This window comes from Mirounga angustirostris, unplaced genomic scaffold (genome assembly GCF_029215605.1).
Source record: "Mirounga angustirostris isolate CCGP_5_RB_7025 unplaced genomic scaffold, mMirAng1.0.hap1 SCAF_15, whole genome shotgun sequence".
Classification (NCBI taxonomy): Eukaryota; Metazoa; Chordata; class Mammalia; order Carnivora; family Phocidae; genus Mirounga; species Mirounga angustirostris.
The window spans coordinates 44,614,046-44,630,959 of NW_026991723.1; the positions used below are offsets into that span (position 1 = coordinate 44,614,046).

Genomic DNA, 16,914 nt, shown 5'->3' on the forward strand with positions numbered 1-16,914 from the left:
ACTTCCAAAGACCATTAAGAAAATGAAAAGACAAGTACCAGATTGGGAGAAAAACTTGCATCTCCATTATCTAATAAAGAAATGCATCCAGAATACACAACTCACAACTCATGATAACACAGCCCAATTTTTTTGGGGGGGGGGTGCCTTGGTGTCTCAGTTGGTTAAGCATCTGACTCTTGGTTTTGGCTCATGTCATGATCTCAGGGTCCTGAGCTCAAGTCCCGTGTCAGGCTCGGCACTCAGTAGGAAGTCTGCTTGTCCCTCTCACTCTGCTCCTCTCTCTCTCTTTCTCTTGAGAGAGTGTGTAAGCGCACAAGCAAGGGGAGTGGGAGAGAGCAGGGAGCCCACTGCGGGGCTCGATCCCAGGACCCTGGGATCATGACCTGAGCCAAAGTCAGACGCTTACCTGACTGAGCCACCCAGGCAGCCCAACACAGCCCAATTAAAAACAACAACAACAACAACAACAAAGGATTGTAAGAGATATTTAACCAAAAGAAACACATGAATGCCTAATAAGCACGTGAAACGATGCTTGTGCGCAAGGAGTTAATACAGAAAGCCTGGAACTGCTATCCTTAGAAAAGTCCTTGTTGTGAGGATTACCACTGATTGGCTAAGAACTTGGAATTCAGGCGCATTCCCACCATTCCCTGATAATAAAGGCTCACTGTGTGCAGACAATGTGGTTTATGCGGAACACCTGCTCTTCTGGGAACGTGGAATTTTGGTACATGTGAGGGAGGTGGTTCTTACAGGGTGAGCCCTCCAGTAAAAACCCTGGGCCCTGACACCCTAATGAGATTTCCCGGTAAACAACATTTCACATCTGTTGTCCCAGCTCATGGGGGAATTAAGTACATCTTGTGTGACTTCACTGAGAGAGGACTTTCAGAAATCTACACCCAGTTTCCTCCAGATCACACCCCTTGCTCCTTTTCCCTTTGCTAACTTTGCTGTGAGTCCTTTCACTGTAATAAATCATAACCGTGAGTATGATCTCAAACTCAGTTCTGTGAGTCCTCCTAGCAAATTATGGAACCTGGAGGTAGCCATCAAGACCCCAAACACAAGGGGTGCCTGGGTGGTTAAGCATCTGCCTTCAGCTCAGGTCATGATCTTAGGATCCTGGGATCGAGCCCCACGTTGGGCTCCCTGCTCGTAGGGGGTCTACTTCTCCCCCTGCGCCTCCCCCCCACTTGTGCACACTGTCTCTCTCTCTCAAATAAATACAATCTTTAAAAAAAAAAAAAAAGGCTCTGCGGGGCACCTGGGTGGCTCAGTCATTAAGCATCTGCCTTCGGCTCAGGTCACGATCCCAGGGTGCTGGGATCGAGCCCCACATTGGGCTCCCTGCTCGCGGGAAGCCTACTTCTCCCTCTCCCACTCCCCCTGCTTGTGTTCCCTCTCTCGCTGTGTCTCTCTCTGTCAAATAAATAAAAATTAAAAAAAAAAAAAAGTCTCCCTCTCCCCCTGCTTGTGTCCTCTCTCTTGCTGTGTGTCTCTGTCAAATAAATAAAATCTTTAAAAAATAAAATAAATAAAATTTTAAAAAGGACCCCAAACACAAGGCATGATGTCAATAATCATTAGAGATATGCAAATTAGAACCATAATGAGATTCCACTCCCCATCCAGTAAAATGGCTATAATTCAACACTGTTGCCAAGGATATGAAAAAAGTGGAGCCTTCATATATTGCTGGTAGGACTGTTAAATAGTACGGCTGCTTGAGATGAGAAAAGTCTGGCTGTTTCTTAAAATGTTAAACATCTACTTAACCATATGATCCAGCAATTCCACTCTTAAGTATTGTTTTAAAAAGAAAACTGCAAGCCCAACAGGGTGTCACTTAAACCAAGGTCCCAAACCGGGGCTTACTACCCAATCTAACTGCAGTTTCAACCTTCCCCAGAAATGGGGCCTCAACTGATCAGTGAGGAAATTTTTTCTTTCCAGCAGCGCCCATGAGTCTGTCCCCTGGATCCTCTCTAACCCCCAAAGAAAGATAAGATAATCTGCGAGATAAGACCTCTTGCTCCCTGCCCCTCTCAAACAGCATCATCTGGAACAATCCTTTTCTTTTGCTAATAATTTTCTTGCCCCCACCTTCCATCTATAAAAACCTTCCATTCTGGGCAACAAGTTAGTTCCCAACTAGCTAGATGGAATGCTGCATAATTCATGAGTTGTTTAATAAAACCAGTTAGATCTTCAAATTTATTTGATTGAATTTTGTTTTTTAACAGTATTTCCTCAAGAGAAATGAGGGGAGCCTGGGTGGCTCAGTTGGTTGAGTAACTTGCCTTCGGCTCCGGTCATGATCTCAGGGTCCTGTGTTGGGCTCCCTGCTCAGTTGGGAGTCAGCTTCTCCCTCTCCCTCTGCCGTTCCCCCATGCTCACGCTCTCTCTCTCTCTCAAATAAATAAATAAAATCTTTAAAAAAAGAGAGAAATGAAAATACGTATCTACACAAAAACTTTGATATGAACATTCATGTAGCATTTTTCATAACAGTGACATAAAAACTGGAAACAACCCCAATTTCCATCCCCTAGAGAATGAACAAACAAAATGTAGTCATGCATATTCATACAATGGCTATTATTTGCCAATAAAAATAAAGTACTAATACATGCTACAATATGGATGAACCTCAAAAACTATGCTAGGAGAAAGAAACCAGATATTTTCAAAACTATGTTATTACGTGATTCCATTTACATGAGATTTCTAGAGAAGGGAAATATATTCAGACAGAAGGCAAGAGTAGTTGCCTGGGTCTCAGGGTAGGAGCAGAAATTGACTACAAACAGACACAATGGAACTTTGTCAGTCTTCTGACAAATATTCTAAAAACTGAGTTGTGGTGATGAAATTATATATTTATATACGATGGATGAATTTTGTAATATGTAAATTATACCTCAATAAAGCTTTTTGAAGTTAAAAAAAAAATAGGGGCGCCTGGGTGGCTCAGTCAGTTAAGCGTCTGCCTTCGGCTCAGGTCATGATCTTCAGTCCTGGAATCGAGCCCTGCATTGGGCTCTCTACTCAGTGGGGAGTTTGCTTGTCCCTCTGCCCTTTCCCCTGCTTGTACTCTCTCTCTCTCTCATAAGTAAAATCTTTTTAAAAATAAATAAATATTTTTTATATAAATGGAAGAATAGAGTACCTGTTTTGTACAGTATAGCCCTCTGAAAAGGCCTTTATGATAGATATAGAGTATCCTAACTTAGGAAGCTTCAGTATCATGATAAAACTGGTTTATTCTGAATGAATGATACTGAGTAACATTGATTCATCCATCTACTTGGAGACCAAGAACAGAACCATACTATATTTTTAGGGGCGAGAGTCACTGTGACCTAGGTTTGGCAAGTAGATCCTGCAGTTACACTATGAGTTCAAATTCCATTTCAACAACTCTAAGTTATGTTAATGGATACAGAGTATTAGTAGATGTAAATTATGACATCAGTAGCATATAATGTGGGAGTTCTTGTATGCAAGTAAAATTGTTATTAGTTTAAAATAGACTGTTACAACTCTAAGAGATTTTAGGTAAGCCCCTTGGTAACCACAAAGAAAATGTTTCTGGATGATACACAAAAGGAAAAGAGAAAAGAATCAAAACTTAACAATACAAAAAAGCAAAAAAACACAAAGGAAGACAGCAAGAGAGAAAAGAGGGACAAAAGAACTCCAAGACAAACAAAACAGTTAAAAAATGATAACAGTAAATCCTTCCCTATTAATAATTACTTTAGATGTAAATAAACTAAATTCCCCAGGAAAAAGATACAGAGTAGCCAAGAGAATAAAAAATCAAGATCTAGGGGTACCTGGGTGGCTCAGTCATTAAGCGTCTGCCTTCAGCTCAGGTCATGATCCCAGGGCCCTGGGATTGAGCCCCGCATCAGGCTCCCTGCTCCGCGGGAAGCCTGCTTCTCCCTCTCCCACTCCCACTGTTTGTGTTCCCTCTCTCGCTGTCTCTCTCTCTCTCTGTTAAAAAATAGATTAAAAAATCTTCAAAAAAAAAAAATCAAGATCTAACTGTATGCTGTCTACAAGAAACCCACTTTAAATTCAAGAACACACATAAGCTGAAAGTGAAGGGATAGAAAAAGTTAGTCTATGCAAATGGTAGTCAAAAGAAAGTAGGAATGGTTATACTTAGACAAAGTATATTTTAAGTCAAAATCTGTTTGTAGGGTACCTGGGTGGCTCAGTAACTTAAGCGTCTGCCTTTCATTTGGTCATGGTCCAGGTCCTGGGATCCAGCCCCACATTGGGCTCCCTGCTCAGCAAGGAGTCTGCTTCTCTCTCTCCCTCTGCCACTCCCCCTGCTTGTGCTCTCTCATTCTCTCTTTCTCTCTCTCAAATAAATAAATAAAAATATTTTTTAAAAATTTTAAAAATTTAAAAACTGTTTCTAGAGGAGCACCTGGGTGGCTCTGTGAGTTAAGCCTGGGACTCTTGGTTTCAGCTCAGGTCATGATCTCAGGGTCATGAGATCGAGCCCTGCATTGGGCTCCATGCTGTGCGTGGAGCCTGCTTGAAATTCTCTCTCTCCCTCTGCCCCCCCCTTAAAAAAAAGAAGAAAAAAACTGTTTCTAGAGACAAAGGTCATTACATAATGCTAAAAGGGTCAACTCAAAAGGAACAATTACAAATATATATCCAATATCGAAGCACCTAAATATGTAAAACAAATATTAATGGACCTGAAAGGAGAAATTGACAGCAATACAACAATAGTAGGCTTCATACCCCACCTGCAATAATAGAACATCCAGACAGAAAATCAATAAACAGTGGACTTGAACAACACTATATACCAAACATATACACTATGAACATAATAGACATACATAAAACTTATCACCCAACAGCAGAAGAATACACATTCTTCGCAAGCACACAGAGAATATTCTCTGGGATAGGTCACATGTTAGATCACAAACAAGTCTTAACAAATTTAAGATCAAAATCATACCAAGTATCTTTTCTGAGTACAAAAAAATGAAAGTAGGAGTCAATAACAGCAAGAAAACGGAAAGTTCACAAATACATGGAAACTAACACACTCTTGAATAAACATTGGATCAAATAGGAAATCAAAAGGGAATTTAAAAAATATCTTGGGGTGCCTGGGTGGCTCAGTTGGTTAAGCGACTGCCTTTGGCTCAGGTCATGATCCTGGAGTCCCAGGATCGAGTCCCGCATCGGGCTCCCTGCTCAGCGGGGAGTCTGCTTCTCCCTCTGACCCTCCCCTGTCTCATGCTCTCTCTCTCTATCTCATTCTCTCTCTCAAATAAATTAATAAAAAATATATATATATATCTTGAGGGACGCCTAGGTGGCTCAGTCAGTTAAGCGTCTGCCTTCAGCTTGGGGTCATGATCCCAGGGTCCTGGGATCCAGTCCCACATCGGGCTACTTGCTCCATGGGGAGCCTGCTTCTCCCTCTGCCTGCTGCTCTCCCTGCTTGCCTTCTCTCTCTATCTCTCTCTCTCTGACAGATAAATAAATAAAATCTTTAAAAATATATATCTTGAGACAAACAAAAGCAAAAACACAACTTACCAAAACTTACGAAATGCAGCAAAAGCAATACTAAGAGAGAAGTTTATAGTGATCAACACCTATATGTAAAAAGAAGATCTGGGGGCGCCTGGGTGGCTCAGTTGTTGGGCAACTGCCTTCGGCTCAGGTCATGATGCTGGATCGAGCCCCGCATCGGGCTCCCTGCTCCGCGGGAAGCCTGATTCTCCCTCTCCCACTCCCCCTGCTTGTGTTCCCTCTCTCGCTGTGTCTCTCTCTGTCAAATAAATAAAATCTTTAAAAAAAAGAAAAAGAAAAAGATCTGAAAGAAACAACCTAACTTTACAACTCAAGAAACTAGAAAAAAGAATAAACTAAACCGGGCGCCTGGGTGGCTCAGTTGGTTAAGCGACTGCCTTCGGCTCAGGTCATGATCCTGGAGTCCGGGGATCAAGTCCCGCATCGGGCTCCCTGCTCAGCAGGGAGTCTGCTTCTCCCTCTGACCCTCCTCCCTCTCATGCTCTCTGTCTCTCATTCTCTCTGTCTCAAATAAATAAAAATAAAAATCTTTAAAGAATAAACTAAACCCAAAGTTAGCAGAAGGAAAGAAATAAAAAGATCAGACCAGAAGTAAATCAAATAGAGAATAGGAAAAAAAAAAAATCAATAAAACTAAGAGTTGGGTTTTTTTGAAAAAACAAAACTGGCAAACCCTTAGCTAGACTAAGAAGAAAAGGAGACTCAAAATCAGAAATGAAAAAGGAGACATTACAGTGGGTGTCTCAGAAATAAAAAGGAACATTAGGGACTATTATGAACAATTATATGCATGCAAATTGGATAACCTAGAAGAAATGGCTAAATTCCTAGAAACATATAATCTACCAAGGATGAATCAAAAAGAAATAGAAAGACTGAACAGGCCAATAACAAATAAGGAGGTTGAAGTAGCAATCAAAAACCTCCCCACAGGGGCGCCTGGGTGGCTCAGTTGGTTAGGCATCTGCCTTCAGCTCAGGTCATGATCCCAGGGTCCTGGGATCGAACCCCACATCGGGCTCCCAGCTCAGCAGAGAGTCTGCTTCTCCCTCACCCTCAGCCTGCCGCTCCCCCTGCTTGTGCTCTGTCAAATAAACAAATAAAATCTTTAAAAAATTTTTAAAAAAACCTCCCAACAAAGAAAAATCCAGGACCAGATGGCTTCACTGCTAAAAATTACCGAAGATTCCAATAAGAATTAATACCAATCCTTCTTAAAATTTTCCAAGAATTGCCATTTGCAACGACGTGGATGGAACTGGAGGATATTATGTTGAGTGAAATAAGTCAAACAGAGGGCACCTGGGTGGCTCAGTTGGTTAAGCGACTGCCTTCAGCTCAGGTCATGATCCTGGAGTCCCTGGATGGAGTCCCGCATCGGGCTCCCTGCTCAGCAGGGAGCCTGCTTCTGCCTCTGACCCTCCCCCCTCTCATGTGCTCTCTCTCTCTCATTCTTTCTGTCTCAAATAAATAAATTTTAAAAATCTTAAAAAAAAAAAAAAAGAAAGAAGTCAAACAGAGAAAGACATGTATCATATGATCTCACTGATATGAGGAATTCTTAATTTCAGGAAACAAACTGAGGGTTGCTGGAGTGGGGGGTGGGGTGGGAGGGATGGGGGTGACTGGGTGATAGACACTGGGGAAGGTATGTGCTCTGGTAAGTGCTGTGAATTGTGCAAGACTGTTGAATCTCAGATCTGTACCTCTGAAACAAATAATGCAATATATGTTAAGGAAAAAAAAAGAAGAAGGTAGCGGGAGGGGAAGAATGAAGCGGGGGAAATTGGAGGGGTAGACGAACCATGAGAGACGATGGACTCTGAAAAACAAACTGAGGGTTCTAGAGGGGAGAGGGGTGGGAGGATGGGTTAGCCTGGTGGTGGGTATTGAGGAGGGCACATTCTGCATGGAGCACTGGGTGTTATGCACAAACAATGAATCATGGAACACTTCATCTAAAACTAATGATGTAATGTATGGGGATTAACATAAGAATAAAAAAAAGAAAAGAAAAAAAATCAAAAAAAATTTTTTCCAAGAATTAAAGGAAAGGGAATACTTCCAAACTTATTTTATGAGGCCAGTGTAAAGATACCACTAGGAAAAAACAAAAACAAAAAAGCTATAGGCCTGTACCTCTGATGAACATAAGATGCAAAAATCCTCAATAAAATACTAGCAAACCGATGCAGGATCTAGTTACAATGTAGCTGTAAAGTGCTGCCTTGTCTTTGCCCCCTGCTCAAACTAAAGCTGTTACCTTTCTAGCCCTGTCCGCCATGGTGCTTAGCAGCCAGGGATGCATGGTCTCAGACATGTTTACCAAGTAAAACACTGACTTGAGGGGCACCTGGGTGGCTCAGTCATTAAGCGTCTGCCTTCGGCTCAGGTCATGATCCCAGGGTCCTGGGATCGAGCCCCACATCGGGCTCCCTGCTCAGCGGGGAGTCTACTTCTCCCTCTCCCACTCCCCCTGCTTGTATTCCCTCTCTCGCTGTGTCTCTCTCTGTCAAATAAATAAATAAAATCTTTAAAAAAAAAATAAATAAATAAATAAATAAAATAAAATAAAATAAAATACTAGCAAACCAAATTCAAAAACACATCAAAAAGATTATACACGATGGGGCACCTGGGCAGCTCAGTTGTTGAGTGTCTGCCTTGAGCTCAGGTCATGATCCCAGGGTCCTGGGATCGAGTCCCGCATCAGGCTCCTTGCTCAGTGGGGAGCCTGCTTCTCCCTCTCCCACTCCCCCTGCTTGTGTTCCCTCTCTCGGTCTCTCTGACAAATAAATAAAATCTTAAAAAACAAAAAAAGACAAGAGATAAGTGTTGGTGAGCATGTGGGAAAGAAGGCAACTTTGTGCACTATTGGTGGAATGCAAACTGTATAGCTACTATGGAAAACAGTACGGGGGTTCTTCAAAAGAATTAAAAACAGACCTACCGTATGACTCAATGATCCCATTTCTGGGTATATATCCAAAGGAAATGAAAACACTATCTGGAAAAGATAATCTGTACCCCTCCCCCATTCGTTGCAGGATTATTTACAGTAGCCAAGACATGCAAACAACCTAGTCTCCATCAATGGATGAAGAAAGAATATGTCATATAGGAACTATTATGATATTATGTGATATATAGATTAAATCATATGATTATAGAATATATATTATTCACCCATCAAAACAAAGAAGGAAATCCTGCCATTTGTGACATGAATGGATCTTGAAGGCATGCTGAATGAAATAAATCAAAGACAGACAAATACTGTATGATCTCCTTTACATGCGGAATCTAAAAAAACAAACATAGATACAGAAAATAGATTGATGGTTGCCAGAGGCAGGGATTGGGAAGTGGGAAAAATGGGTGAAGGTGGTCAAAGGTACAAACTTTGAATTGTAAGATAAATTAGTTCTGGGGATGTAATGTACAACATGGTGCCAATAGTTATGAGTACTATATTGTATATTTGAAATTTACCAAGAGTGTAATCTTAAAAGTTCTCACGGCCAAAGGAGGGGGGCTTGTAACTACCTGAGGTGATGGGGATGTTAACTAAACTTATTGTAATCATTTGACAATATACACATATATCAAATCATTGTCATACACCTAAAACTAATACAGTGTTACACATCAGCTATATGTCAGTAAAACTGGGGGGAAAACTATCACTACAGTCCAACATAAATACTAGAAGAATTTAAATAAATCGAATGCTAATAATAAAGAATCTTCAACTTCTCTAAGGGAGGAGAGGAATATCTACTATTGATATATTTTAGGTAAAATCTATGTTAATATCTACTTGTAGAATATAGTGTTAGAGAACATTCTTGGTGGCTCATTAAACTGAAAGTGTGTTGTTTTAAACAAAATCAAAATAAAATTTTACAATTAAAAAAAGAGGTGCACCTGGGTGGTTCAGTCAGTTAGGCTTCTACCTTCAGCTCAGGTCATGATCCCAGGGTCCTGGGACTGATTAGGGCATAGGGCTCCTTGCTCAGCAGGGAGCCTGCTTCTCCCTCTGCCCCTCCCCCCTGCTTGTGTGCTCTCTCTCACTCTCAAACAAATAATCTTTAAAAAACAATAAAAAATAATGAAAATTTTAAAAAAGAAATGGTGGTTTGTATATACAGTGAAACATTATCCAGCCTTTAAAAAGGAGATCCTGTCGGGCGCCTGGGTGGCTCAGTTGGTTAAGCGACTGCCTTTGGCTCAGGTCATGATCCTGGAGTCCCGGGATCGAGTCCCGCATCGGGCTCCCTGCTCAGCGGGGAGTCTGCTTCTCCCTCTGACCCTCCTCCCTCTCATGCTCTCTGTCTCTCATTCTTTCTCTCGCAAATAAATAAAATCTTAAAAATAAATAAATAAAAAGAAATATCAGTTGGGGGGCGCCTGGGTGGCTCAGTTGGTTAAGCAACTGCCTTCAGCTCAGGTCATGATCCTGGAGTCCCGGGATCGAGTCCCGCATCGGGCTCCCTGCTCGGCAGGGAGTCTGCTTCTCCCTCTGACCTTCCTCCCTCTCATGCTCTCTGTCTCTCATTCTCTCTCTCTCAAATAAATAAACAAAATCTTAAAAAAAAAAAAAGGAGATCCTGTCATTTCCAACAACATGAATGAACCTGGATGACATTATGCTGAGTGAAATAAGCTAGACAAAGAAAGAAAAAAGCTCGCAGGATCTCAACTATGTAGAATCTTAAAAAGTCAAGTACATAGTAGCAGAGGGTAGAATGGTGATTTCCGGGCACAAGGAGGTGGAGGAAATGGGGAGATATTGGTCAAAGGGTACAAAGTTGCAGTTATGCAGGAGGAGTAAGTGTCGAGAGTTAACCTGCCACAAGATGACTATAGTTAATACTGTATTGAACACTGAAAATTTGCTGAGAGTGGATTTCACGTGCTCTCACCACAAAGAGAACTATGAGGTATGTTAGTCTGACTGCGTTATCATTTCACTATCAAAATCACGTTGTACACCTTAAATATATACAATTTATATTTTAAAAATAGATAAATTGCATTGCATCATTTAATAGGTGTGTAACTTGGTAAAATTACTTAGCCCCTCTAAGCTTGGATTTACTCACTTGAAAATAGGGTTGTTTATTCATAGGGTTTTCGTGAGGACTGAGCCACTGCATAGGTTCTATACCGTAATTTCCTCGAGCTCTGGGACGCTGATCATAAATTCTGAAGCCTGAGGTTACCGGAAAAGGAGCTGTGAGAAAGGAACTTGCTTCCAAGTGGAAAAAGCACTAACTGGGAGTCAGTCCACCTCCCAGTGGGGATTTCCTACCATCTCACCGTGTAGCACTGGGCAGTCACCTAACTTTCCCAGGTCTCACTTTCCTCATCTGCAGTGTTCATTTATCGTGCCCTCGTAAGCAGCAAACCAGGGAATCCGAGGAGGCCTCGCTGGGCTGTGAAGTCCGGCCTTCCTCCGCTTCACCTGCCCGCCGCCCTGACCGAAACCCACCCGAGCACACGGCGCTCCGAAAGCGAGCTGTGCTGTGCTGGGTGGGGGGACATTTGGCCACGAGATGGCAGCATTCTCCCAACCGACCGCACACGTACACCTTGCAACCGTAAACCCAGTTTAGAGAGGAAAACCGACACCCGACTGCTGGGTTCCCCTTCCATTTTATCTTTCTCGGGTGGCCCCAGCTCGGGTTCACTGAAAGAGCAGCTTCTCAAAGCGCCTTGGGCCCTGAGCGCCGAGCGCGGGCGCTCTCGCGAGATCGCCGCCGGAAGTGGGTGGCCGCCGAGACGCCGCGGCACTGTTCTCCGGAAGGGGAGCTTTTCTCCGAAGCGCTGCAGCCGTCTCACCCAGGGCGCTCGCCTCCGAGGAAGAGCTCGCCCCTGCCGCGGCCTTTCCAGCCCAGATCTCTCGCTTTCGGCGGCGCCGACCGCACAGCTGCGCGGCCCGGCCTGCGGAGAGCCCGCCAGCCCCGACCCCGCCCTCCCTCCGCGCTGCAGTTAGGCCGCGCCCTGAGGCCCAGTCCGCGGCGGCTCCGGCGGGTGATGCCAAATACAGCCATGAAGAAAAAGGTGCTGTTGATGGGGAAGAGCGGGTCGGGGAAGACCAGCATGCGGTCGATTATCTTTGCAAATTATATCGCCCGCGACACCCGGCGCCTGGGTGCCACCATTGATGTGGAGCACTCCCACGTCCGATTCCTGGGCAACCTGGTGCTCAACCTGTGGGACTGTGGCGGTCAGGACACCTTCATGGAAAATTACTTCACCAGCCAGCGGGACAACATCTTCCGGAACGTCGAGGTTTTGATTTACGTGTTTGACGTGGAGAGCCGCGAACTGGAAAAGGACATGCATTATTACCAGTCTTGTCTGGAGGCCATCCTCCAGAACTCTCCCGATGCCAAAATCTTCTGCCTGGTGCACAAAATGGATCTGGTTCAGGAGGATCAGCGTGACCTGATTTTTAAGGAGCGAGAGGAAGACCTGAGGCGTTTGTCTCGCCCACTGGAATGCGCTTGTTTTCGAACCTCCATCTGGGACGAAACGCTCTACAAAGCCTGGTCCAGTATTGTCTATCAGCTGATTCCCAATGTTCAGCAGCTGGAGATGAACCTAAGGAATTTTGCCCAAATTATTGAGGCCGACGAAGTCCTGCTGTTCGAGAGAGCTACATTCTTGGTCATTTCCCATTACCAGTGCAAAGAGCAGCGTGATGTCCACCGGTTTGAGAAGATCAGCAACATCATTAAGCAGTTCAAGCTGAGCTGCAGTAAATTAGCCGCTTCTTTCCAGAGCATGGAAGTTCGGAATTCTAACTTCGCTGCTTTCATCGACATCTTCACATCAAACACGTACGTGATGGTTGTTATGTCGGATCCGTCGATCCCTTCTGCAGCTACTCTGATCAACATCCGCAATGCCAGGAAACACTTTGAGAAGCTGGAGAGAGTGGATGGTCCCAAGCACAGCCTCCTGATGCGTTGAATATTGCCAAATGCCCCTTCTGAAAATGCTGAATTGCCTTTCCCCCTCCCCCGCATCTTTTTTTTTTTTAATATTCATGATGTCCTGTGCTTTAAAGTGGGCTTTGACATGTGTGCTGCTTACTTCTTTCTCCCCTACTCCCTCGTCTTTGAACCTTGGACGCTATTTACTCAGCTATCCAGTAGAGCTTCAAGATGGCCTTTCTGAAAAGTTGGTATGGTGTAACACTAAAGTAGGTGGTGTGTGTGTGCGCGTGCGTGTGCGCGTTCTGATTACCTGGTTATAATAGATACACACATTAAAGCCTTTACAGTATCTTCCTGTATTCCTTACAAGATTGCAAAGATGGAATGTTACTATTTTATCAGCAAGGTATTAAAATGCATTTATAAATCCTTCTTGGCTTCAGTCATGAATAAACATTGCTGTTAGCAATTTAAAATATGGTCTTACTTGAAATAACTTTGGCTAATGTGTAAACAAAGATTCTCACTGCCCGCAAGTAATGCTTAACTGGTAAATTTTAATTTTGTGATCTAGTCCCCATCACCTTAGCAATAGTGAATGGCAGCTGGAAGCAGAGCAACTAAGAGTAGGGGCTCTGAGGCTAGACCACCTGAGTTGAGTTCATATTGTCCCTTCACTTGCTAGCTCTGTGAACTGGGCAAGGTACTTAATTTCATTCTGCTGTTTCCTCATTTGTGAAGTGTGGGTAAGAGTAGCTCTACTTTTAGGATTGTTAAAAAAAAAATCAAAGCAACATGGAAAGCATTTAGAATGGTGCCTGACATACTCAGTACTACATGTCCGCTATCAGTACGACCACCTGAGCCATTCTCCCCACCTACCCACCCACCCCTTAAATGCCTACTCCCAAATTACTGAAGCCTAGCTAAATGTTCGAGCCCTTGCTAAATGCCAGGTACTCTTAAATACTTGATGTGTATTCTTTAATCCACAGCCTGAGGTAGATTACTTTTATTTCTTAATAGGTGAGAAAACTGATACGACCTTATTAAGGTCATACAGCTGAACTTAGGCAGTATGATTACAGACCTACCCCTTTCTTGACCATTACTCCCCACTATTTCCTCCATTAACAAAAGTTAATCCTAAAAATCTTAGCTTTTCAGGTGTACACTACGCCTTCATATAATTCCCCTAATTTTACAGATTAAGTAAACTGCAGCCCAGAAAGTTAAGCGACTTCTCAAAGAACAGTGTTTCGTTCACTTTGGGCAAACTCACTTCCCCATCTTTATCTATCTGGAAATCAGTTAATACTGAATCAGAGTCTTAAGACTGCCAGTTTTTAGGGAAGGATTCTAAGGTTCCTAATTTGGATTGTCAGTGTGGTACAGTGAAGTCAGAAAACCCTTAAAATGTCCTATTCCAACTGCCTTATGCTTTTAAATGAAATCTAAGTATTTTAGAGCCAGGAGACCTCTCTGATACAGTCTTCTCACCATTTTACAAAGGACGCATTACCTTTGAATACAGACATTAAATAGAATAGAGCCTTAGCTTTTCCAAGACCTTTATAGCAGCAGCTGTGGATGACAAAGTCCCTACCCATGAAGAGCAAGAAACTATTCAGATCTAAGTTATTAAACTCTTCTACATAGGGCCTTTGGCAATAAGTTAAAAGGCTCCAGATGTTAAAAACTTAAGATTTCCTTTTTAAAATACCGCATTTAGTAAATCTAATTAAAATGGCAGTAACAAAATACTTTTATCTGAATCACTTAACCTCTCAAATTTCTTTGGTTGATTAAATTACTGGTAGACCTTTATATGTGATCATTCTAGGATGTGCAGGGCATAGTTCTTTTTTATATTATATAGGAAATTCCAGAGCCAGGTGGTATGATACTGAATGTTTATTCAAGGCTATAGTAAAGAGAACATATTTACAAATAGTCCCATAGAGGACTCACAAATATTTTAAATATAGCATGTGGACTGGCACAGTGCCTAAGGTGAAAGCAACTATGTATCTGCAAGATAATGTAAAAGAATTTTACCTTTGCATTTTACATTATGGAAAATTTCCATTACTTTTACATTATGGAAAATTTCCTTAAACATTTATTTTGTTTAATTTAGAATTCTAAGTAGGAAAAAAAATAAGGTTTCCTTTATAAAGTTCTCAAGAATTCCTGTTTTTCTCCCTTAGATAAAACTGACTTCATAGATCATGGTAAAAAATGGTTTCAAAATACTTGTATTTTTTCAGTTAAATTCCCCCCAAATGTTTTTTGCGTTTTGGGGGGGTTTTTTTGGCCTCAAATACTCTTTATTCCACTTGGTAACATTTTTCATGTTAAATATTACATGCTTGTCCTCTTTAAACATTTAAAACAATTAGGACATTCTGTCTTTCGTTACTAAAGTTTCAAGTTGACATAGAAGTCAATTACACACCTTTATCTTACAAATAGTGAATAAAACGAGGTACATTCTGTATCATCTAAGATGAATGTAATGAGAAAAAGTACAGCAATAATTAGCACTCTACCATTATTTTAATCCCATCACATAGGAGGCAAAGAAAACAATTCCAATACTTAAGTATTTGCTAAAGATGATCCATGGCCCTTGAGGATATGTATGTGTGGACACACACCTCCCACATCTACAAAGGTACATTATGTCCATATGTGTATCATCAGTATGACTGGAAAGATCACACACATGCAACCATGAAAAAATACGATAAAAGCACTACGTGAAAAATACTAAATGAATAAAGATAAACTACAGATTTTAAAGAGCTAAATCCATGAATATGGAAGGGACAAATGAGGACTTCAAGGTGGAAGTGACATTCGGTCTGAGCCCTAAAGGACAGCTAGAATTGTGAATTAAGATTTCTAAAGAACCACGATCACAAAAGCAGTTCAGTAAAAAAATGAGAAATGATAGTGGAAGGGGAATAGAGGAATCTACACAGGGGACAGATATGCCTTTAAATTTTAACTCTATTCTGGAATTAGCAATAAACCATTAATGGAATTTTAAACTAAGTGATCAAAACAGTCCTAAAGTCAAAAGGTAGCTCTGCAGGCAACACTGGAGCGGGAAGAGCCTGAAGGCAGTTACGTCATAATCACAATGGTTTAGGAGAAACTGATAAATCAGAGATATTTTTATTAATACTACTGGCATATAAAGGACAGGAAAGAATGCCAAACTCCCAACCTATTCCAGGTATGACTCACTTAACAATGTGGTTTTTGTAAATCCATACTGTCCAGAGACATTTTGATCTTTTGATTCTCAGTAGTTAAGGGCCTCCCGCCCTTACTGTTGAACTTGCACTACCTTATCAATTAACCTCTAAAGCAGTACATATATAATAATATACTTGCTTCTTTAAGGTACCCCAAGGCTAAATGTGACTCTATATCCCCCAGCAGTGCTTCTCAATCTTATTATTGAACCTAAGAATCACCAGGGAAGCATTTTTAAAATGTAGATTTTTAATCCCCATTTTAGACCTACAGAATCTACAGCTTTTAGGATGTTTCCCAAATGATTCCTTGAGTCCACCTTAGACAAGTCGTTTAAGCTCCCTAGCTTCAGTATCACTGTGAAATAGGTACAATAACCACTGTCTAACAGTAGAGTTATGACAACTGAATAAAACATGTATTAATGTCTAGGAATGGCCCTGGCACGTTGTGGAAGCTAACAGTCCTACCTCCTCCCTAATACGTTAATTCTGGATTTACAGGTTAGTGGGTTTTCTTATGGCCGACTAGAGGATAGTTTTCCAGTTGATCTACAGTCCCTCATTTGTTGTATTAACTAATAAAGGAATATAGCACCCTAGGAGAAGATACTCTTCCTCTTTCTTTTCCACTGCAAAATAAGGAAGTTATATGTGCTTTTCTTTTTCTCACAAAAAGACTGGCCCTCAAACTGGGACCAAACCATTTAGCAAAAGCGCAAAATGAGTGAAGGAAGATGAACAATTAAGCCCATCCACCTCCAGAACTCGCCCCTTCAACTTCTCTCCTCTCCTTACCAGTTTCCAGACAAACGGACAAGGTTTTGATGGTTAAGAACTGGGCTAGGCAGAGGGGCACCATAAGTGCTATCAACTTTCCAGTGCATGCTCACTGCTCCTGGTTCACAGAAGGCAACGGCATGTATACACTTTGATGGTGGCGACGAGCCATTTTCTCAGCCAAGGGTCACGACAGAGTGAGGCACGTTACCGTAAGGGAGGCCTCACCTGACTCCCATTCAGTCCACAAGGTCAATCAGAGGCCAACTCCTGTGGCCATATCCTTTATCCTAGCCTTTTAGTTACTTCTAGAAGGTCTTGTGGTATATTAA

General features: G+C 42.0%; 1 protein-coding gene and 1 non-coding gene across 2 annotated transcripts; both read left to right on the forward strand.

Moving 5' to 3' along the window:
* The first annotated feature begins 7,778 nt into the window (after positions 1-7,778).
* Positions 7,779-7,909, forward strand: LOC135362770 (small nucleolar RNA SNORA63). Its single transcript, XR_010407944.1, has one exon. It is a non-coding gene; the product is annotated as a small nucleolar RNA SNORA63 (small nucleolar RNA).
* Positions 7,910-11,360: 3,451 nt separating this feature from the next.
* On the forward strand, positions 11,361-12,968 carry RRAGA (Ras related GTP binding A). The gene has a single exon (XM_045882469.3). It carries the CDS (start codon positions 11,629-11,631, stop codon positions 12,568-12,570), a length of 942 nt encoding a protein of 313 aa, XP_045738425.1. The 5' UTR covers positions 11,361-11,628; the 3' UTR covers positions 12,571-12,968.
* The last annotated feature ends 3,946 nt before the right edge of the window (positions 12,969-16,914 follow it).